The following is a 23,366-nucleotide window of genomic DNA, read 5'->3' as shown; positions in this document are numbered from 1 at the left end:
TTATTATCATGACAAGGTAAAACTGTGATGTTCGGGAAATGCTTTTATTTTGAAAGGAGAAAACGGAACTTTAATTTTCATTCCGACTGGCTCACTTCCTGTGTATGCTGTTCCTGGTGGAGATAGACCGTGTTTACTAAAGGTAGAAAGATGGGTCAAATCGAAGACCTCAAAATATTTGTCACAGAGCGGCTGCACACTGCTGCTTCAGAAATATTAGGCGCTATTGAAAAAACAATAACGGACTACGAGGAGCAGACTACCCGTTTGAAGGAAGAAAACGACCGCCATCGCTCTCTGTTGGACATGATCCTCAAAGCCAAGTTACCACAAAAAGAAGGTTGGTCCATCCGAACTACATGCGGTCTAGACGGCGGGGTAGTCCTCTTTAACCCGGCGAGCAGCAAATAGCACCACAAAATAGTCTCACCTCTGTTCATGTCTGAGTGGTAACGTTGAAACGGTTCACAAACAAGGTGGCACTTACTTCAGGTCTGTTAAGTGTAGCTAGCTAGCTTCAAACATCGGTGCAGTGTTGTCAAGTTACAACAGTTGTTTGTTATGTTGATATATGTTATATATTTCCTGACAGTGAAGATACTAGGAAGTGTCTCACGGTCTTATTGTGCGGGGTTTTGGTTTAACGTTAATTAAAACCGTTGAAGTGCTGACGCGGTCAACATTCAAGAAGAAGAAATAAAACTCGTAGTTAAGTTAGTCAGCCAGCTAGTTACAATGTTATGCTCATTACAGAGGTCGTTGGTTTTAGGCTACAACTAGTGCATGTGTGTCAATTCACAAAACGGTAGTAATACATGAGAGAGCTAACGTTACAAACTAAATATAGGTGTTATCTTGAGTTGACGCAGTGCGTTCACGTGTTTAACATTTTACCTTGCTAGTTATGTGTGTTGCGCATTGAACTCCGGCTCTACAGTTACTAACATCGTAAAAGAATCCAATACAGATGACATACATTAAGCCAATGTTATGGGTCTTGTTATTTATAATGTCAGTCCGACATGGTACGCTAGCTATGGACAACAATACAGCTAGCACCGCTAGATTAGCTACCGTTACTACAAGGAGGTAACGTTAAGTGTAACCGTGGCTGCTGCTTTCAGGAGGTAAGCAGCAGTTTATGTTGTACCCGCAGCCCCAGTAGAACATAAGCTGTTTGCCAGCAGTGATATAAAGCAAAAATGGGAGCAACACAAACAGTCACTGGGGCTTTTTATATAGGATTATGCACAGTTTATACAATACAAATAATACACCAATAAGCATTAACATAGTCATTCTGTGCACTTACTAAGTTGGTATATGTCAATGACAGACAATATAACTTATAGCTTTATCGTGAATGTCTTATTAATGTGATGCCTCCTAGCATTTGGGCTATGTAACACCTAAAGATACAGAATCATGTCGCTCCTGATAGATTTAATGATGACACGTTTGGCAAAAACATCTCTCAGCAGGCCTTTTGACAACATTTTGACATGATATAGTTTCAGGGTCACTATCACACCATCAAGGCCTACTGGGAGACTGGAACAGAACCAGTGTCAATGTCATGAGCAAATTCCTGTGTTTTGTTTTGTTTTGTTTAACCAACTGTGACAGGTCAGAATGTTTGCTGTAAACATCTATTGCTATGCTTAACATCTGGACAAAAATATGTTTCTGAAAAAGAAAACAGCAACAGTTTTTAATGTAATGCAACAACTTACAAGCTTTTTTTCTCAATATGGTCATGCCACTAGCCCTAAAATCCAACCTGCTTTGTTCTTCTTTTTCTCTGCAGCAGGTTATGCCAACCAAAGAGCCCCTGCTGCCACCAGCCCATGTTCATCAGACTCAAGTCCTCCCCGCAAGGCCAGAAAAGGCCCCGGCCATTCCAGTGGTAGGACTTAAGTCTAATAATAAATCCTCCCGTTCATTCAAGTTCATTTAATTCTGTGAAGCTCAGTGAAATGTTATGAATTTGTAAAAATCTTGCCAGAAAAGATTGTGAACTTGACAGTAAACACTGTTACCCACACCAGTGTGATGCACCAAGTCAGCCACTGTAAACACATCTCTCTTTAATACTGTACTGTTTTGAAAAGTAACTTAACTAGATCCTCATTTATTTTCCAGATTTGCAGTGTGTCTTCACCTCACGCACCGACTTTCTGAAGTTTGCAGCCGAAGGCAACTGTCCCTACTGCTTGAAGACAACTGAGGCCACTGAGACACACTTAATGAGAAAGCATTATCTATTTGCTGTTCATTTTACTGAGGGCGGCAAAGGTAAGTTTTATTTAAACTGAAATCAAATATAATACTTTATTTCGTATGAGGGGAGTGTGCTAAAACAAAAATAATGTTCTTGTAAGCGTCCAGCCATTTAAGGTGTTTGCTAGTTGTAAACAGGCTTCTTTGTTTCTCATTTCAGAAAAATTTGTTGTACCATGTATGTGCAAAGACAGGATCCAGCGCAGAAGTCACTGGCACTGCCCGTATTGCAGGAAGATAATTTATCGGAAATGTAACTTTGAGCGACACATATCTAAGCAACATTGTAAGTGCAATTTCTTGGCTTTCTCATACCATTGCTCTTATTTTACCATTCCTATGTTTTGTTGTTTCAGTTCTGTTTTAGATATCTGCCTTGTGCTAGTTCCACCACTAATAACAACGGTAAATGGCAGTTATTTTAGTAGGGACAACCATTTTAGTATTTATTATTTTGTTAGCAAAGTAATAATGGGTATGATTGTATATTGTCCTTTTACTTTACAGGTTATGCAATACTGCAGCAAAGCCAAGATGCAGGTTAGTATACAGTATGTCTGATACCCCTCAGTTGTTCTCAAATGATTAATTATTACCCTTTTCAGTTTCAGAATACTGCTGTGAACACTGCTATGTAATTAATTGTAAATATTTGTTGCATAAATACAGAAAAACAAATACAGCACTTGCATAACTATGCATTCATTATCTCCACAATAGCAGTAATATCTTCCCTGAATAGAAAGAAACTTGGCTAATTGTGTTTTTACTTTCTTTGAGGAACCCTGGAATAATCTCTTAATCTCTTCTTCTATTTTTCTCTTTACTTTCTTTTGCTGGAAACATATTTTGAGCTTTCTTTTGCGACAGGGTTACCACGTCTGCTTCAAACTGCTGTGAAAAGCAGCTTCAGCAGCAGTTTGACTGAAAACTACATGCATTTTTGAGTCAAAGTCTGTAAAAACAATGTAATGTGTTAATAGGTTGTATGGGTGGTATACCCACAGGTCTGCATTGACAGAGGCCTTCAGGATTATATTTTCATTTAGTACTGACTGCAAAGAAAGAGATATTTGTTAACTGATTTGTTATTATTAGTAAATAAAGTGCACTGCCTGTCATTCCCCTTAGAGGTTGATCAGCCCTCTGGCTCTACCTTTGAGGAGGAGGCTCCTCTGAGTCCTGAACCCTGGTGTCAGCAGGAACTCGGTAATCTGGACCAGGAGGATGAAAAGACCTCGCGGCTGCATCAAATTAAAGAGGAACAGGATATGTCGAGACTAGGTCTGGTTGGAGAGCATGGCATGCAAAACTTCACTTTCGCTGCATGTTTAAACTTGTGATGCAAACAACTGAACACATTTTTTGTTTTTTGTTTTTTTCTTATCCACAGTGAGTCATTCTGAGTTGCAGAACACAGAGCAACTGCAGATTAAAGGTGAGCAAATGCCAAACAGTCAAATGGGAGAGCAAAGTCTGGAGACAGATCACACCCAGTACTCTGCCTTTAACATCGTATGTGTGGGAAGTTATATTCAAGATCCCAGCAAAATCAACAGTGAGGAAAGCAGCAAGGGACGTCCGCTTTGTAATTCTTCAACTCAGCCTCTGGAACCTCAACCTGGTAGTGGAGTTGGTGGGATATGGCAGCCAGCAGGGGAATGTCAGCACACCGCTGAAGACAAGATTGAGGAGTGGAAGACAAACCATACACCTTCAGGTTTAAAGGCACCCAGTTCAAAGAGGAGAAAGTTTGTGAAAAGATCTTTACCATCCTTGAGTTTAAATATAAAGAAATCAACACAGTTAACTGTCAGTCAGAGCGCCACAGGTCCTCATTGTTGTAAAGCCTGTGGAAAGACTTTCCATTACATATACACACTGAAGACACACGCGCAAGCACACGCAGCGGATAAAACCCGTATGTGTGGAATCTGTGGGAAATGCTTAGAGTCCAAAGAGAGTTTCGTCCAGCACCTTCACAGCCACACAAAGAGAAACAAATGTGGTGTATGTGGCAAACAGTTTTCTAATAATTCCCGTCTCAAACGGCATAGGAGATTTCATGGACCAAAGGGTCTAAATGTCTTGTCATCAGTCTAAAACCATAGATGGACGAAATCCTGATGTCATAAATGCATCAAAATCTGCCTTGATGACTGAACTGTAAGTGGGAGATACCAGTCCAGTGGTGTATTTATGGAAGGAATAACTCAGTCCTAGTGCTGAGCAGTATGTTTATGCTTTATGTATATCATTGTATCATACAGTTTTGCAAATGTGTGTGTTCATGTGTTGTGTGTTTCTTCCCGATGTATATTTCTTCATAAATCATGAGTTTGGAAGTGAGAGGCTTTTAGGCAGATACAGTCACAACAACACCTAATAGATTTTACTTGTTGAACACTGCTTTGCAGTGTGGAAAGTAACCAAGTACATTTACTTTTACTTAAGTACTGTTAGTACAATGTAGAGGTTTATGCTATACTTATACTCCACTACATTTCAAAAATAAGTGTTGTACTTTCTATTCCACAACACATTGTTAAAGACTAAATCAGTGTTTTCCAACCTTTTTTGCCTCTGACATGCTGCGAAAAGCAGTGTAGTCATGGTTACAGTACATTTCAGATGTCTAGGAGTTCAATAGATGGTTTCATTTCACACGTGGTTTCATTTCAGTAAGTGCTCAAATGAGCCAATATCTCATCTCAAAGATTACACAGAATAAGTCCTGAAGATTTGTGTATTGGACTTTTCTTCCTTCCTCTCCCATTAATCATCTCACCACCCCTCAGCCATATGTGGTACCCTATTTATAAAAGTGTAGCCTGTATAAAATTCTTCTAACTAGCTCCACCTTCAGCAGTGATGAAAGTTAAACATGCTGCTTACACATTGTTACTTCACTATTAATAATCTAATGATGTCTTACATAATAATATGTCAGTCAGGGGGGCTAAACCACTACTTTTATTTTGATACTTTAATTTTGTTATTAATAACTTTGATACTCAAGTAGGAGTTTTTATGCAGGATTTCTAGTTGTGATGGAGTATTTATCCATTGTTGTATTGGTACTTTTCTTGAAGCAAAGGATGTGAATACTGCTTCCACCACTGATTGGCTTTATCTTCATGACATTGTAAAAGCAGAAAATGTACTGTATGTCTATCAGACTGGGAGCGTGCCTCTTTTTTTAATTACACCATTTCATATAGGTAGTACAATAAATATATACTGGAAGCCCAACAAATACCACAAAAAATGAAGAATGAATGTGGATATATGAGTCAAAGCGTTTTAGTCTGTTTCTGTGTGACATTTGTATTGTGGGTTGCGGGAGATTGAATTATGATGAAGATACAGTAAAGTACTAAAGGTGTAGTGTTTAATGCCGATGAAAATGTTCGGAATTTTGCGACTTCTCATGAGCCTGTTGCTGAACGGACTGTGCGTCCAGCCAGCTTTCAATAGCGTTTGCTGGGATTATATATGTTGTACGCAGTTTGTTGACTGCAGTGTGTGTCGATCCCAACGCTTCCGTTTTGTCATTCATGTCCCATGATGTGGTGACTTTGTCCATGGCAGGAAGGAAGAGGGAGGGAAGCGGCAGCGTTTGACTCCGCTCCGGAGAGTCTGTCCTCAGTCAGTCCCCTCCGCCCCCCGGTTAATTTATAGTAACTCCCGGGCGAGTTACTACCTCCTCTTGGTTTTTATACGGGGAATATGGCTGTGTTGAAGATACAAGACCAGGTAACGTCATCTGTCTAATGTTAGCATAGCTAAAATTGAATGTTAAGTTAACGCGTTGGTGCCACTTTTTGTAGGAATAACGTTTTCTTGAATGTTTTTATGCAACGTTAGTCAGCACCGTGTCACATCAATGGTTCACTCTTGTGAGAGCTTAACTTTATTAACATTAAAGAAGTAAGAATTTATAGTGAGTCAAAGCAGTCTAGGGATTGAAAGTGTCAAAATAAAGGTCTAGTGGCTAAGTTAATGTTGCTTACTGTTGCTATCGTTCTTACCACTCAGTCAACTGATACGTTAACACATGCTAACTAGCTAGCTAGCGGTAACCAGTCAACAGAAAAACATAACATGAGAACTCTTCCAACGTGAAGTCACCTGTTTCCCTTCGTTAACTTAGCTCGGTTAAAACGGGTAATTTTGTGTTAAATTAATCAGTAGTTACACGGCCATTTGCCAGTTTTCTTCGGTGTTTTTGGCTTGCTGTTTGTTGCTTTTTCTGGGGGTGATGGACTGGTTAACACAGCTGGATAGCGACGAGGTAAACAGCGTGGCTAACTCCGTTGCTCTGCTCATGTTAGTTAGCCGCTTGAACTTATGCAGGACAAGTATTAACGTTATGTCACCCTATTATAAGATTATTAACGTAAAGTTAGTGAGACGTCTTATCTCGAGTTGGATTGCATGTTTCCGAATTAGCCAACTGAGTGCAAGCCGATATTGTGCCCAGGGAGTTTGTTTTGTCAGCTGTCTAGTTCAGCTCCCTACAAATTTTCTGCGGGGTAGCTGTGGCCTGTCACCTGTTGTTGGGGATAACAAAGAGCTGTCAGACTAAATAGCAGGTGGTGCTGGTTCAAGTCCCCAGCTGTGGCCATGAATTGGACACTTTCCACAAGCTAAAAGTAGTCAGGCACATTGACGTGGGTTTGCATGCTGCATTACTTTTAAATTACTTTTACTTTAAATAAAAATGACTACATACTTGAGTCTCATCTCCAGAAAGTTCTGTTTGTTCTCTGAATGTGCTTGACAGATAATGGGAAGTAATAATTACCCAAGAAAATAATTCAGTCAGCCAATAATCAAAAGAAAACTGACATTTTTGATTATTACTCATTTGTGTCACTAAGTAAAACTATCAAATGTTTGTTGGATGCAGTTTTTTAAGTACCGCATTTTTCATTCTCTGTTTCATATCAGTGTAAACTGAGTGAAATTGTTTTGTGAGTGTTAGTCATGGTGAAAACTTGCAATTTAAAGTTGTGATAGGCATTGGGCATGATTTATTACATTTTCCAAAATTCCTAATAATAATAATAATAATAATAATAATAACAATAACAATAACAATAATTGAATGAAAACAATAATCACACCCATTGAAGTCATTATGGCAGACAAGTGCTTGTCCAATCTTGATTTTGTGGTGGCAGATTTGACCCTCAATGGTCATAGTAAGATATCACTGTCACTGTGGAGTTTGGTAAAAATGTGAACTTCAGTCAAAGTGGGTCAGTGATTGTGCAGCTTTGTGGCCTGTCCTGGTCTGACCAGTCTTCCGAGCAGTCAGCAGGAATGCAGCCAGCGGAAGTGTGTGTGTGTGATTAGGTCCCCCTCTCTATTCTCTATTGTTCTCTGTAGTGCTGGCTGACAGATAACTGGACAAATGGACAAAAATAGTTGCAGTCAGAGGACATGACAGAGGAGTGCGTGTCAGTTTTGGCAAGGGCTTCTCTCTATCCTCTAGAGGGCATCCTGTAGCTTAGGAGCATGCAGAGTGTGCTAACCCGGCTGTGGTCCTGCCAGAGGAGCGAGATGTTAGAGGCATTTGAGAGAACACAATGAAAACAGGAGGTCAAACATACAAGAGAGCGTATTGTTTTGTTTGTGTTTGTTTTCAGATGTATCCGCAAAAGCCAAAGAGCCTCTAAACACCATGCAACATATTGTTCATGTACAAGTGAAATAAGTATAGTATAAATATACAGAACAATTGCTTTAGGTCCCCATTTTTGACTGTGGTTGTGCTAGTAGACAATGTGCCAGAGCAATGTTAGGATGAACACTGTAATACACACTATATATGTCATTTGGATATGACTAAAAACAAATGAGTAAGTAAGTATAACCTTCCACATGTCAGGACAGCAGAGCTTTATTAGATCGTCCTCTTTTGATCTTTAAACCTTTGCAATCTTTAAATGTTAGGGTCTTCATCGCTGCTGCTCTCTGCATGTGTGTGTGTCCCAGCACACACACACACACATACCCCCACACGTGCTGGCCTTTTTGTTTCTGGACTGGGATTACATTACACACAGTGCAGCCTGTCACAGGGTCAGAGCAGAGGTCACTGCAAGCTGCATTCTTTCACCTACACATGCGCACTATCACACTGAATCTCACATGACGTAAAGCTTGTAGGTTGTATTGGCATTTTATTTGTGGGTATTTGTGCCTGCATCCTCGTGTCGTTTTGATGAGATTGGGTTCACCTTCTGTATTTGTCCCATTGCTGTGGTAACACCAGCTCAACAAAAATGCAGCAGGTGTGTGAGCTCTTCCTGTCTCATGAAAGCCCATGTCCAACACGTCACAAAATATGTTGCTGCCTATGTTAAGGAATGCTCATCTTTGTCTGCCACATGTTTGATTATGGATTTGAGTCGTGATTACATCTGTAAGCACACATGAATCATCACTGTTCACAGAAAGTTTAATTTCTGTTTGGTAAATTACAACAAATGTGCTCTGTAAACATCTCTGGGCTATGCTCCTGAGAGTATCCTCAGTGCTAGCAAGTGGGATAGACAACACACCGGTTGTTTGTTTGTACGCTTCGCTTCCCAAACATCATTCTTTATTTCTGTTTTAGAAGCAAACTGTAACGCCAACTGTAGGAGCAGAAAGATTGTAAGGCTGTGTTTCATATTGAGTTTATAAATGGTAAGTCCATTAGACTCAAAATTTAGGCCTGCAGAAAAGCTCCATCCTACTGAATCTCTCCCTCTCATTCGTCCTTCCTCGCTCTGTCCCTCCCTCTGAGTTAATGGGGTTGTGTGGCTTGGCAAGATCGCTCTTTTTAGGATCTGTGTTGAATATGAAGTTAGACTGAAACCCACACACACACACAGACATGCACGCACAGACTGGTCTTGTTAGCTACCCTCACATTCTCTGGCAAAGCCAGTTTGTTCCAGTTTTATAATGAGGGGATGGGGACTTTTGAAGCTATGCCACCAATACACCAAAGAGGATACTGAAACACACACACGTACACACACCGATCTGTTATCCGTTTTCTTTCATTCTCTTACATTTAGAAAGAAAGGCTATTTCTATTTTAGCACCAGCTTTATGAAGATGGAGAACGCTAAAATCTTATTTAGCACAACATTATAGCGCACATGGTTTTGTGTTTACTGTGCCCTGTGAGTTACAGCTTTTTATGTTGACTCAAGCTTGGCCATTTAATTGAGTATGAGGAAACCTCCGGTGCTTCACGCCATTACTTTGATGTACAGTACCAGAGATCAGAGCTTTGTCGAGTGGATTAGCACAGGATCCATAAAACAAGGATCATAAAATCACAATAAAGTCAGATGCAAACATTCAGACATCCAGACTGTACTGAGGCTCTCAACAAACAACACGGCAAAGGATGGTGAAGATAGCAGGGCTTTCAGTAAAGAATCAATAGTGCTGCACCATCATTCTCTTCTGTAGCATCGTTATTCCTCTTATGCTTTTGTTATTACACTTAAATTAACTCACAGGGGACTCATGCGTAGACACTGTCCGGCAATTGGCCAGATAACAATTGGGCATCAAAATAGGACCCAGACTGTCCTTCAGGCCAGTTTGCTCGCATCTCTTGCTATTAATTCTCCTCTTTTTTCACTTATCTTTATTGCTCCCTCTTTATCACTTTTTATGTATATTATGTATTTTGAGTCAGTGTTTCGCTGTGAACTTTCTCCAACCATTTTGCACCGATTGGGTTTCCTATCCCCATCTTTGTCCGCTCCATTCATCTTCAGGATTCTTTGTGTTTTGTAGTGCTCCACACTCGGTACCTGCCTACAATTGTTCTCTCTCTCTCTCTCTCTCTCTCTTTCTCACTCTCTCCACTTTCATCCCAACTCTCCTCCCCTTTCTTTTCATTCTCTCTCTCTCTCTCTCTCTCTCTCTCTCTCTCTCTCTCTCTCCCTCCCCCTCCCCCTCCTCTCCCTCTCTCTGTCTCTCCTTTTGAAAGAGCTGGCTTCAGCAGTCTGCCTGAAACCAGCGACGCATGCCCACTCACACATCGGCTGCTACGGCCCCCGTCCACGCTAATCACAGGGTCTCTGTCTGTGTGTGTTTTTATCTGATGCGTGTGTTCCTGGCTGCAGCACAGCAGTTAGGATATGTAGCTTCCTGTGTGCTGCTAGGCAGCCCAAGCTCTTTCTGCCGCATGCCGCTTACCGCCACCATTACGCAGAGGAATTCCCTGCTGTCTCCGCTACTGCCGCTCACAGAGATCGCAAGTGTGGGTTAGAGAGAGGAGGAGAGGAGACATGCTGCAAAGCAACACTGACAGATAGAGGACAGAGCTGGATTTCACATTGGATTTTACCTGAAGATGTGCCGTGTTTGTTTACAAGGACACCATTCGGTTTGTGGGATTTATTGCTGACCTTTGTGCTCCTGAATTGCACACGTATGTAAGAAGGAACACTGTGTATTTACAGTATGCTTGTGTGAGAGAGACAGTGTGTGTGAGTGATTGTGTTGGTGAGTGTGTGTTTGTTCCTGATGCGGTCAGAGCGGGCTAGCCGTGTGTGTATCGTGGTGCTGGAGGAGGTGGAGGAGGATGAGCCCTCCTCTTCACCCCCACCTCCTCGGCCCAAATCTTCCCCAGACCGCAGATCCCATCATGCCTCTCGAAGGGCTGCCGTTCAGGAGGACAAGGTGAGATGGGTCCCTGCGTTTGCTTCTTCAGTGATTGAATTAGAGTTTGCTGAATGTGAATCAGCAAAGGTTTTGCTGTGTCTTTTTTCTTTTAGTTTTTTGTGTGAATGACAGCATTCACTGGGGCTTTGAACAGATCGTTGCACTTCTCACACCTGGCCTGATTTAAACCTGTGTTGAAGTGCATAGTTACATGTTCCATTGCATGACAATACAATGTACTTGCCAACACTCTCCACCTAGTGCTAAATATAGCACCAATACAATCACCATTATAGCCCTGCCATATGAGAAGACTGCTGGTTTGTATAGATTATCACCAAAGCCTCGGCCTTTGTTGTCTCCGGTGTTAGCTGATTAAAAGACAAGCTCACCATTAAAACACTGCAGACAGTGAGGTTCTTCCCATCAAAAGCGGCTCTTTGATGTGTACTCGAAGAAAGGGAAAAGCCGGCTCTGATGATCTCAGTCCATCGCTGCCTTCTTTAATCTCCGAGATAGTTGCAGTGGTCATCGGTGTAATAGGCATTAGACATACACCGACATGCCTGACAGCCCCACTTATTTTTAGCTGCATGAAATGAGAGAGGGACGGGGAAAATGGACAAAAACTATCCACATCATAGTACTTATGTAGTACTGAATGGTCTAACTTGGCAGCCCTTGCAGGGGGAAAAGGTGCCCATGTGACAATGTTATCAGTGACACCCACGGTATAATTAACTTTAAGTACTTGATGAATAAATATTTAAAAAATATATTTTGTCAGTACATTTTCAGTAATGTTGCAGCACAAAGAAAAGCACTGCTTATAGTAAATTGTGTATTATCATTGTTATTTTCTCATTGAAATCCTCATACTAATGACTTATTCTGACAAAACAAGGAAGAGTTTTCAGTTATCAGATAATGGAGTAAATAAAGAGTAGCATTATTATAAATAGAATAAAATCAATTTGTCACTCAGATGTTGGTGACAAACGGGGATATATAATCATGATCACCGTAACTTGCAAGTCACGGTTGTGCAGATTATTGTCCAGCAATTATACCAGACATCAGATGTGTCACAAAATGTTTACATAGTTTGCAGTCTTCCATGTAAAAAGAACAAAGCTCTTGTGTTCTGTCAGATCACACAGTAGTTTCACTTTGATTTCAGATTCTATTTGTTATCCGAGATTAAAATTGAAGTCGCAAAGACAATGAACTATACAATAAACAATTAACCATAAACATAAAACATATGGCTACTGTATTTTGAATTCGGTATGTAGAATTGAATTATGAGCTTAAAATAGTGTTAAATAATAATAATAAATAATAATAATTAAATAGTGTCCTTTAATATGAATGGACTCACTGTGTACAAATCCCACTCAGTATCAGGCACCATGCTCTCATGCTCAGAGCAACTGTTAACATTCACTCACACAGTAAATGAAACCAAACTGACAGACAGTATTATAGAGGTCTAGCCAGTCTGTTTTTGTTCCTCAGTCATTTGCAATGTCCTCCTTTCGTTAAGTTTGTGTTCTTCAGTACATATGTACCTCATATAACTATAAAATTATTTATATTCTTATCAGCTGGCTTCACACCAAGTGTCAAGAGAGCACAGCTTTAACCCTTGACAGACTCGCACTTTCCACTGTGTTCCACACTGCGTGCATGCAGGCGTGCGCTCATGTGATGTACTATATGATGCAGCAGCTACTGTCATAAACAAATTGGTGATATACAGCCATTTGTGACCTATGGCTCTCTCCCAGCTCAGGATTACAGTGTCTGTGTGTGAGACTCTCCCATCTGTAACTCTCATAACTCTCACTGATAACACACTTGTCAGCATAGAAAATTACTGCCTTGCAAATCGAGTATGTTAAAGTGTACATCAGCATTTCCTCATCTTTTTTTTTTTTTTTTTTTTTTTGATCTCTGTAGCCGTCTCTGTTAAGAGCCATCTTCAACGTGGACCCAGATGAAGTTCGCTCCCTCATATTCAAGAAGGAGGATGTGAACATTCAGGTAAGTCACACTTGTTTTGACATTTCCCCCAGTTTTCTCCCAATATACTTTATATGTCTATACATATGTATGTATATGTGTTCTGATCGCACTTTGTATTAGTGTTTGCCACTGTAGCTTCACACACACCATGACATATAAAAAACACCAAGGAGAGCAGCAGTCAGCCAGCCGGCTACAATTGATTTGGGTTCCTATCGATTGCTTGACTGACTGAGAGTGCCTTCTGGCAGCTTCCCCATCTTATATAGCTGTCAACCACTGCAGAACACACGAACTGTTCATGACAATATCCTCTACTCTGGTTTAAGGACATAACCTTCACCTGATATCTCTGCTTTTTTTCTCCCATTGCTCCCATTTCCTCAGTTTACACCACATTCAGTTTTCACTGCCTTTGTCTTTCTCTCTGTGCTTTGGTCTTTATGTGGGTCTATAGTGCTTGGGTCATCACACTGAGTCTTCATGGAGTCAGCAACACTGGCCCAGGCCTATTACAGTCACATGACATTTGTTTATAGCCCCACTCTGTTGATTGCTCTTTCCTGCACCGAAAGAGAGAGAGTTGGGGATGCAGTAGCAGGGTGTGTTGAAATGATGGAGCAAAGTGATGAATACGAGTGAACACACGATAGACATTAGTCTCCTTGTGACTCTAGTCTCATGTTTCTTGTGGTCTGGGGCAGTGTAAGGTTTATGGATTGTGTTTGTGGCATGTCACTCCATCACTATGTGTGTTTGTATGTGTGAGCATGTGTCTGAAGGCGTGGATTTGTATAAAAAGCAGAAAAAAGGTACACGCTTAAATTGGTGTTTTTCTGTGTTTTGGGATCTTTTGTCAGGACAACGAGAAGCGGACGCCTCTGCACGCTGCAGCCTATCTGGGAGACGCTGAGATCATTGAGCTGCTTATCCTCTCAGGTAAACACAACAGCCCAATCTATCAATCTTTTCAGCCATCCATTCAACTTAATTTCCACCTAATATACATCCATCTCTAGTATTATGTCTACCTGAAAGCTGACTCATGCATCCACACTGTCTGTTAGTAGCCATCCCTGTATGCATCCATCTGGTCCTGGTTTTCATGTGTCCGTATTAGCCCTCCTAAATTTGTGTCTGTTTACCTGTCAGTTTACCCCCATCCTCTGTCCATCTCGCCATGCCTTCCTAAAGTCTTCAAAGCCACTGCCTGTTTCTCACCACTCTCATCGTCACATGTTGCTCCCTGTTCCCTCAGTGTGTCTGCCCCCTGCTCTGTGACTGTCACCCTCCCCTGGCAACTGGTGATTTATCAATCATCTGATAGGGTCTATGTCGGCTTAACTTTCTGTGAAGTCAGCTGAGCATATCAGGAGGTGGGGTCAACCCTGTTGTAACACAAGCGGTGTGTGTGTCTGTGTGTGTGTGCACGTGCATGTGCGCGTGTGTGTGTGTGTGTGTGTGTGAGAGAGAGTCACTGTTTCTCAATAATGTGAAGAGCAAGTAACAGGTGCAGCTTCAGGGCTATTTTAACCCCCAAGCTGTGCCAAAGAGGCTCATGGGAGTTTTATATGTGTCGGCTCACAACACCCCCTTCCCATAGGTCATGTAAAAAGCCTTTTAAACTATCCGCTTGTCTTTTTGTTTATTCTTCACACTTCACATAGTTTGGTATCTTGGGCCTTTAATGTCTCTTTCAGTGATGAGACATTTTCACAGGTTTCCACTGTTGACATATCTCTGACATCTCTCGCTCTCCCTCTCGCTCTCTGCTTCTCTCATCCAAGGAGCCAGAGTTAATGCCAAAGACAACAAGTGGTTGACGCCTCTTCACCGAGCCGTCGCCTCTTGTAGTGAGGTAACACATTACACAAACAAACTACTGCTAATGTGTGCCTTGGTGACTCCACTATAATTATGTGACTATGTTCTTCTGTCATCAGCAATAAAATGCACTTAGATAACAATTAGATTATTACAGCTTTTCATACCCCTGTTTGTTGAAACAAATTCAACCCCACTAAAGGGGCTTTCCCACTGACAATAGCTCGAAACCAAAAACGCAGCCTTCTTTCATTTCAGTGAGACAGACTAGCTACCTAACTGGCATGAGATGGGAGGATTTGCAGATTTGTGCAATCTAGCCTTAAAGGGGTAAAATGACATAACCACTGTGCAGTGTATTGATGTTTAATAAACCTTTAAAATCCATTTACCTATTTTGCTTGGACCTGGGCAACATGCCTGCACTAACACAGCCTGTTATGTTTCTCATTCTCAGTGCTATTGTCGGCATAGAAGCCCCCTAAGAATAGCAAAGATTTTTATAACCACCCACACACAGCCACCTGCACACACTTTGTTAGAACACTGAGGCATATTAGAAAATAGACCCTCTGTCTGCACACTCTGACCCATTCTCACTTTCCACCCAGGATGCAGTGGCAGTGTTGCTGAAGCACAGCGCAGATGTTAACGCCCGGGACAAGAACTGGCAGACGCCGCTCCATGTTGCTGCTAGCAACAAGGCGGTACGCTGTGCCGAAGCTTTGGTCCCGCTGCTCAGCAATGTCAACGTGTCCGACCGGGCGGGACGCACTGCCCTGCACCACGCTGCCTTCAGTGGTCATGTAGAGGTTGGTCTCTTTCAGACACATGCAGAGACACTCACGCATGTCAACATCCAGTTAATTTGCTTTGTGTAATAGATGGTCAAGTTGCTGCTGTCCAGAGGAGCCAACATTAATGCATTTGACAAGAAGGACAGGAGAGCTATCCACTGGGGAGCCTACATGGGTGAGTCATAATGTGCAGATGCACTTTTTGTTCAGACTAGATGAAGCCTCTGTATCTCCCTAGTCATACACACTGCTTTCTGCAGTGGATAAATCCTTGTGTGTGCATATCTTGACTTAGCAGAATTTCCTCCCCCCTCTCCTCTGTTTCAGGCCACCTGGAGGTGGTGAAATTATTGGTGGCCAGCGGAGCAGAAGTGGACTGCAAGGACAAGAAAGCCTACACCCCGCTCCATGCAGCCGCCTCCAGTGGCATGAGCAGCACAGTGCACTACCTGCTGAGCCTGGGGGTCCACGTCAGTACAGACACAAATATATGCATGCACTAGCAATGTCCTTAAGGTGTATATAATATGCCATGACCCCTTGACCTAGCTAAATCTAAAAATGATGTTTAAATGTTCCTAAATCAATAACATGCAAAAAAAGCCCTACAACTTATACAGTGTTCCTGAAAAACCATATGTAAACTGTTATTTCTTCTGTCCTTGTGTAGGTCAATGAGGTGAACGCCTATGGCAACACTCCACTCCATTTGGCCTGCTACAACGGACAGGATGTGGTGGTCAACGAGCTCATCAGGGCAGGGGCCAACGTCAATCAGGTGTGTGTGTGTGTGTGCGTCTCTCTGTGAGAGATAGCATGTGCATGTCTGCTTGTGTTGAAATGTGTGTTAATTGGTACCTTGTTTCAGGTGAACGAGAGGGGTTTTTCTGCTCTCCACTTTGCCTCCTCTTCACGCCAGGGGGCGCTGTGCCAGGAGCTGCTGTTGGCCCACGGAGCGCACATCAACATGCGGGTGTGTCCATATGCAGATACATTATCATACACGCATTGAAACACACAACTTCAGCTGAAAAACAGTATTATATTGATTCAGCTGCGGTGAGTGTATATACATCACCTCTCGTCACAGTGTCCTCACCTCGTATCAGTGTGCAGTATGCAGACCAGTATGTAGTAAAAAGTTGAAATGACAGTGTTGTTAACGCTTTCGTAGCAGTGATGAAAGCTGATATTAGGTCCCCACTGCCTCAAGATGCAAGGCCATATGGAAGATGAAGAGGGAGGGGGTGGATCCCTGAGGCTGCAAGCTGCTCAGGGAATATGTGTGTGGGTGTATGTGTGGTCCACAAGGGGGTCTAAGATAGCTTCTGTTCATTCTAAGCTTTCTAACACTACAGTATTAGACTGAGTCAGCTTCCCACAATGTCACTTTAATGTACCTCTGCATGCACTGCAACACCGATATATAGACACAGTATTCGACACAGAATCATAATCATTCGCCTCGATCTCTCCCTCCATCTGTCCAGAGTAAGGACCGGAAGACTCCCCTCCACATGGCAGCTACTCATGGAAGGTTCTCCTGCTCACAGGCCCTCATTCAAAATGGTAAGACCCCGTACAGTGTGCTGTCTACTTTATTACTCAATTGAAACTAGTTTGAATTTCCTGGTAGTGCTTGTAAATGTAGTATGTATGTATATATATGCACAATGATCTCGATGTTCTTATTTTGATTGTTTTAACTTCAGTGCACACATATACTCTTTAATTATGTGTGTGTAGGAGCTGAGATTGATTGTGAGGACAAGAGCAGAAACACTGCCCTTCACATCGCCGCCCGTTGTGGCCATGAGCTCATCATCACAGCACTCATCAAACATGGAGCCAACACCGCCAAGTTAGTAACAATTGACATTTAACCACCTGTCCTATCTTCCCACAGAATGTTATCTGTGCTTTAGTAATAAGAGGCAGAGATAATCTGATGAATGGGGATGGTTAAACTCAAGATAAACCATTCTTTTCTCTTTTTGTTTTTTTCTGTCATCAAACATGCACCCATGCTTTCACACCTTACCCTCCATGTCCTGTGATGACAGGAGAGGCATTCACGGGATGTTCCCTCTACACCTGGCAGCTCTCAGCGGCTTCTCAGATTGCTGCAGGAAGCTGCTGTCCTCAGGTACATTCATGCTGACTCCATTCTTGCCACTGGAATCATCTGGTTGACATCCTAATTGATGCTGATCCCATATTTGCGCAGGTTTTGACATCGACACCCCTGATGACTTTGGAAGGACCTGTCTACATGCTGCTGCAGCTGGAGGGTGATGCATTAGTCCTACTTACTGCCTTATTATTGTTTTGTCTCTGAGCCTTCTTTTATGCCTTTCTTTGTTTCCTATTTAACACCATATATGTTTTAATTTATCCATCTATTTAGTACACTTTTTGTATGTTTTGTATTAAGCTGTTTTTATGTGCACTGAAATGTTGACAATAAACTGGTATGTCAACAAAACATCAACTGTTAAAACTGTCTCTCCAACCAGGAACCTGGAGTGTCTGAACCTGCTGTTAAACATAGGAGCGGACTTTAACAGGAAAGACAACTTTGGAAGGTGAGCAACGTATATCATTTAATTCTAGGAATGAATGAAGTAAGGTCTGAAGACAGAGCTGGACCGTTGGCTGTATTTTGGGGAGGAGAGGCAGAGTATAAAGTCATCACTGCCGTAAATAACAGCTTTTGTTGACTCTCTGGCCTTCCCAGGACTCCACTACACTATGCATCAGCCAACTGTAACTACCAGTGTGTGTTTGCCTTGGTGGGGTCTGGGGCAAGCATCAATGAGCTGGACCAGAGAGGCTGCAGCCCCCTGCACTACGCTGCTGCAGCTGACACTGATGGGAAGTAAGTTGCTCTGTTTAATTTAAAGTCTTAAAGTGTATCAAAGCATTCTCAATGTCCAGTAACATTTTTTTCTTTTCTTTTTTAATCTCTTCTCTTTTGTCTTTGTCAGATGTGTGGAATACCTGTTGAGGAACGATGCTGATCCAGGAGTGAGAGACAAGCAGGGTTACAGTGCAGTGCATTATGCCTCGGCCTACGGGCGCACACTCTGCCTGGAACTGGTGTGTACTGCTGCCACACAGAGAGAGAACATGTGCCTTGTCCTTCAGGGAGGCTCAGAAATTCTGAAAAATCATGCACATTAAATCTGATCTCTGTGTGCTTAAAGGTTTTACAAATGTAGAAAAAACTACAGTAGAAAAGTACACACATGGTATCATAAAAGGTCTTTTGTGTGTGCTTCTTTCAGATGGCAAGCGAGACACCTCTTGATGTGGTAAGAATGACATTTCCATCATCTTCTGTGACACAGTGAGCCCTTACTCTACATTGATTCTTTGTGTGTGGCTCCCTCTGTTGGGCAAATGAGGAACATGGCAGTTCGGTCATGTGGCGGGCTGATGAAGCTACCTCAAAACCTCTTCTGTCTGGTTATTTGTTGGATATCAATTGTCAGGTCAATGCTGTATGCATTTTGCACATACCTTTGTGATGCACTCTTAATCTTATTAGCAGCTGCTTCTTATTGTCTTATTGGAGCACATGGAGTAGTGTGACTGTGGCTCAATGTCTGTTCCACTTTCATGATGTTCAAACTTGGACCTGAGATATATGTGAACCATCTATTTCAGTTGATGGAAACATCCGGAACAGACATCCTCAGTGACTTAGAGAGCCAGGCACCTGTGAGTCCACTGCACCTGGCGGTGAGTTCAAAGATTTGTGTGTGTTTGTGTGTGTATGTGGCTGTTTTTTTCTCACACCGAGGATTTGACAGTCTCCACTATTTGACACAAAAGAGCTGTCAGTTGATGTGTGTCTTCCAATGATTTAGGCTTACCACGGACACTGTGGAGCTTTAGAGGTTCTCTTGTCTTCACTGCTGGAAGTGGACGTTTGCAGCCCGGAAGGCCGGACCCCCCTCAGCCTGGCCTGCTCCAGAGGTCATCAGGAGTGTGTCTCTCTACTGCTGCACCACGGCTCCTCACCCATGACCTGTGACTACACACACAAAAAGACAGCCATACATGCTGCAGGTATACATGCAGGCAGTTGTACACACAGATGTCTGTTTGGATATATATTGTCTGGCTTTTACAATGGAAAACATGTTGTTGCTTTAGAAAAATAAGTCATGCCCTAGCATGTGTGTGTATCTGTCTGCCATAGCTATGAATGGCCACCCAGAGTGCCTGCGCCTGCTCATGAGCAACAACGACCAACACATTAATGTGGACGCACAAGACATCAACGGACAGTGAGTGTGTGAGCGTGTGCATAGACAAAATAGCTTCGGCTGGAGGCTTACATAGAGATTACTATGCTACCATTTGTTTGAGGAGATAACTTTCACTGGAAATGTAAACTAAGTACATATTTTATAGCATATTTCCTTACGATTTACAGGACCCCTCTGATGTTGGCAGTGCTGAATGGACACACAGAGTGTGTGTACTCTCTACTCAGTCAAGGAGCCAGTGTAGAGAATCAAGACCGTTGGGGGCGGACAGCACTACACCGAGGGGTGAGACATTCACATACACCCACTACCATTCCAACTTGATTCATAATATTTTATTCTAATATATTTTTTATCGTTTCTACTGTTTTTCACTCTGTAATTTTTAAACAGGCAGTGACAGGCCAGGAGGAGTGTGTGGAGGCCCTCCTCCAGCGGGGGGCCAGTGTGTGTGTCAGAGACATCCGGGGCCGCTCCCCTCTCCACCTAGCATCCGCTTGCGGCCGTGTGGGTGCCCTAGGTGCCCTGCTGCAGGCCAGCACCACCACCGCTACCACCACCTCACAAACTCATGCACACCTCACTGACAACCAGGGCTACACCCCGCTGCATTGGGCCTGCTACAACGGTACTAGGACACAGCACAACACACTTGACAAACAAGTCTGTTCTGGATGAAGCCACAGCAAAGTCGTATTTACATCTGTTCCTTCTTTTGCGCTTCTGTCCTCTATTTTCCTAGGATACGATGCTTGTGTGGAGGTGTTGTTAGACCAGGAGGTGTTCAAGAAGATTAAGGGCAACTCTTTCAGTCCACTGCACTGTGCTGTGTAAGACAACGTGTCTGTACCAATAAATGTTTTTGTGTGAGTAGATATGGAGGGTATGTGACAGTGTGTGTTGTGTGTTTCAGTATGAACGATAACGAGGGAGTGGCTGAGATGTTAATTGACTCCCTGGGCACAACTATCGTCAATACCACTGACTCCAAGGGCAGGTGAGAGATGCAACGAGACGCAAATGACATCATATATTTTTTTAAATTTGTCGGTGGTGATTACACGCTCTTCTTGTGTATTGTTAACTGTGTTTGTCTCTATGCAGGACCCCCCTTCACGCTGCAGCTTTCTCCGACCACGTGGAGTGTGTCTCCCTTCTGTTGAGCCACGGAGCACAGGCAAATGTAGTCGACACACACTCGCGCAGGACACCGCTGATGATGGCAGCTCTCAATGGGCAGACCAATACTGTGGGTCAGTACACACACTGATGCAGTTACACTGTTGGTGTTTGACTTCTAAACCCTTTTACATGTAACCATCTCATGTGTTGCAGAGGTGTTGGTGAGCAGTGCTAAAGCAGACTTGACGCTACAGGATACACACAGGAACACGGCATTACATCTGGCATGCAGCAAGGTAACAATTCACAGAGACAGGAAATACTTTTCCATTCACTGACCATTGTGAATGCATGTCACCAAACACATATTAGAACCTCTGACCAAAAATAAGAAGGAAATAACCACGTCGGTATTAAACATCTGTTGGGAAGGTTAATTACACATCCAAATAATGGTGATTTTCTTTTGGTATTGTGAATTTATTAACGGCTTTCCACAAAATGTCCTAAAAAGTGAATTTGTCCTACATGTTGGAAGAAAAATGCAGGTCCTATGGGTTCACATGCGGGAAATATACAAAAGAGACAAGTAAAAGTTTTCATCTATTTCCTGCCTGATCACTTTTAATTCGAAAGTCGTTCGCAATGGTTATAATGGGACAGCTGTACTTTGATATTGTACAGACATGTTTAATTTTTCCTTTTTTTTTCTTTTTTTTTTTGTAATTTCGTCACTTTGTTGCTTCCTGTTCGTCTCAGGGTCACGAGACGAGTGCCTTGTTGATTATGGAGAAGATCAGCGACCGGAACCTCATCAACTGCACTAATGCTGCTCTCCAGACGTACGTAGCATTCCCAGGGGTGCAGGCAGAGACTCACCTGTGCAGTCGGGTAATCTGCTAGTCTCAGACTGGACTTATTTTAACCGTGCATCTCCCTCCACCTTCCTGCAGGCCCCTGCACGTTGCAGCCAGAAAGGGATTGACGGTGGTGGTCCAGGAGCTGCTGGGGAAAGGAGCTAGTGTGTTAGCAGTGGATGAGAACGGTTGGCTTTCATCTTACTGCTGTAGCACTCACCCCATTATTCATTCATTTTTTTATTTATTTATTCTTTTTAAGCCTCTCTCGCTCCTCTCTTATCCGTAGGTTACACTCCAGCTCTGTCCTGCGCTCCCAACCGTGATGTGGCCGACTGCCTGGCGCTCATCCTCAACTCCATGATGCCCACCTCCCCTATGGTCACCATAGCAGCTTTGCCTGCGCTTTCTCTTACTCAGACAGTCGTCAACCACCACCCCACCAACAACCACATCTCCAAAGGTGTGGCCTTTGACACCCCACCCCCTCTGAGGCCTGACCATGCCTCCTACTGCAGGCCAGAGCGCCCGCTGTCCTCTGTCTCTGGAGACGATGAAATGAATGACTCTGATTCAGAGACATACTGAGGACAAACCTCCTAATGGACAGAGTGTCGCAATACTGGCAGGCTGGCCAGCCACTCAGGAGCCTTAACTGAACACTGACAAGGAACTAAAAGAGAGAAAAGAGGAAGAAAATAGAGCCAGTGTGCAGATATTTTTAGGTAAGCCTCTTCAAATCTAAAAATAACCCTTGTTGTAAACCAGATGTTTGTTTCCTTAAGGTGCGTACCCAGCGGGGTGGAAAATAATGTACTAAAATATAGAATAAGGTGAATACACACTACATTTCTCTCAGACAGTATCACTGTAAAAACTCAGAGGACTGCTTTTTTTGTAGCACGACTGTCTAAAGAAAAAACTGAGGGACAATCTTATGGGACCAGGACATTAAGTACTGTTTTCCCTACTGTACTTTTGAGTTTTTATTCTGAGTTCTTCTTCAAGCTATCATGGGAGACGTTGATGACTGTCACATTAGTAATGCAGCGTCATTGTTTTTGAACCACTTTTCAGTTCCGAGGAGAGGAAGTCATTATTGAATCCTAAGAAATTATTCTGAGTGGAAACCTGAATCTTTGGGAGCTGATTCTGACAGCAGGTGGATTTAAGACCCATTTACTGTATGATTGATCCACTAGTCAGTTGATTGGCAACCAGAATAAGCGGCCCAAGGAACTTTAAACTTGCAATGCTGTAACTACTCAATGTCTGTGTACTGTACTGGAGACAGGGGAAAGTGGCTGACACTGTGTGTACGTGTGTGTGTAAAAGAGATAGTGTGTTTGTGTGTGTGGGAGAGAGAGTGAAATGAATGACTATTGCCTTTTTAGGAACAAGCAACTTTCAGGCAGAGGATGAACGCTACTTGGTGCAATGTTTGTAAAGATTAAGTAATGAATGAATAAAAATATTTGTTTTTGATTTATTGCAGT

The 23,366-nt window shown here is 42.6% G+C and overlaps 1 protein-coding gene across 2 annotated transcripts; it reads left to right on the top strand.

Annotated features, from left to right (window-relative positions):
• Nucleotides 1–103: 103 nt before the first annotated feature.
• Nucleotides 104–23,303, top strand: LOC121619333 (serine/threonine-protein phosphatase 6 regulatory ankyrin repeat subunit A). Of its 2 annotated transcripts, XM_041954958.1 has the most exons (35): nt 104–340; nt 1,808–1,906; nt 2,143–2,295; nt 2,441–2,566; nt 2,788–2,820; nt 3,412–3,564; nt 3,674–6,036; nt 12,928–13,011; nt 13,854–13,932; nt 14,781–14,851; nt 15,429–15,629; nt 15,702–15,789; nt 15,942–16,084; nt 16,285–16,392; nt 16,483–16,587; nt 17,105–17,183; nt 17,361–17,475; nt 17,678–17,760; nt 17,842–17,905; nt 18,131–18,199; nt 18,352–18,492; nt 18,602–18,713; nt 18,902–18,928; nt 19,284–19,358; nt 19,487–19,688; nt 19,822–19,909; nt 20,059–20,176; nt 20,285–20,519; nt 20,634–20,721; nt 20,805–20,888; nt 20,996–21,144; nt 21,227–21,309; nt 21,773–21,855; nt 21,967–22,058; nt 22,160–23,303. In XM_041954958.1, exons 7-35 carry the CDS (start codon nt 6,010–6,012, stop codon nt 22,456–22,458), a joined length of 3,192 nt encoding a protein of 1,063 aa, XP_041810892.1. In that variant the 5' UTR covers nt 104–340; nt 1,808–1,906; nt 2,143–2,295; nt 2,441–2,566; nt 2,788–2,820; nt 3,412–3,564; nt 3,674–6,009; the 3' UTR covers nt 22,459–23,303. The 2 variants fall into 2 exon arrangements, with proteins under 2 accessions (XP_041810892.1, XP_041810891.1); XM_041954957.1 differs by lacking the exons at nt 104–340; nt 1,808–1,906; nt 2,143–2,295; ... (2 more) ...; nt 3,412–3,564; nt 3,674–6,036 and adding an exon at nt 10,585–10,983.
• Nucleotides 23,304–23,366: the final 63 nt, after the last annotated feature.

Source organism: Chelmon rostratus, chromosome 16 (assembly GCF_017976325.1).
Source record: "Chelmon rostratus isolate fCheRos1 chromosome 16, fCheRos1.pri, whole genome shotgun sequence".
NCBI lineage: Eukaryota > Metazoa > Chordata > Actinopteri > Chaetodontiformes > Chaetodontidae > Chelmon > Chelmon rostratus.
This window is presented reverse-complemented; position numbering and strand designations above follow the sequence as displayed.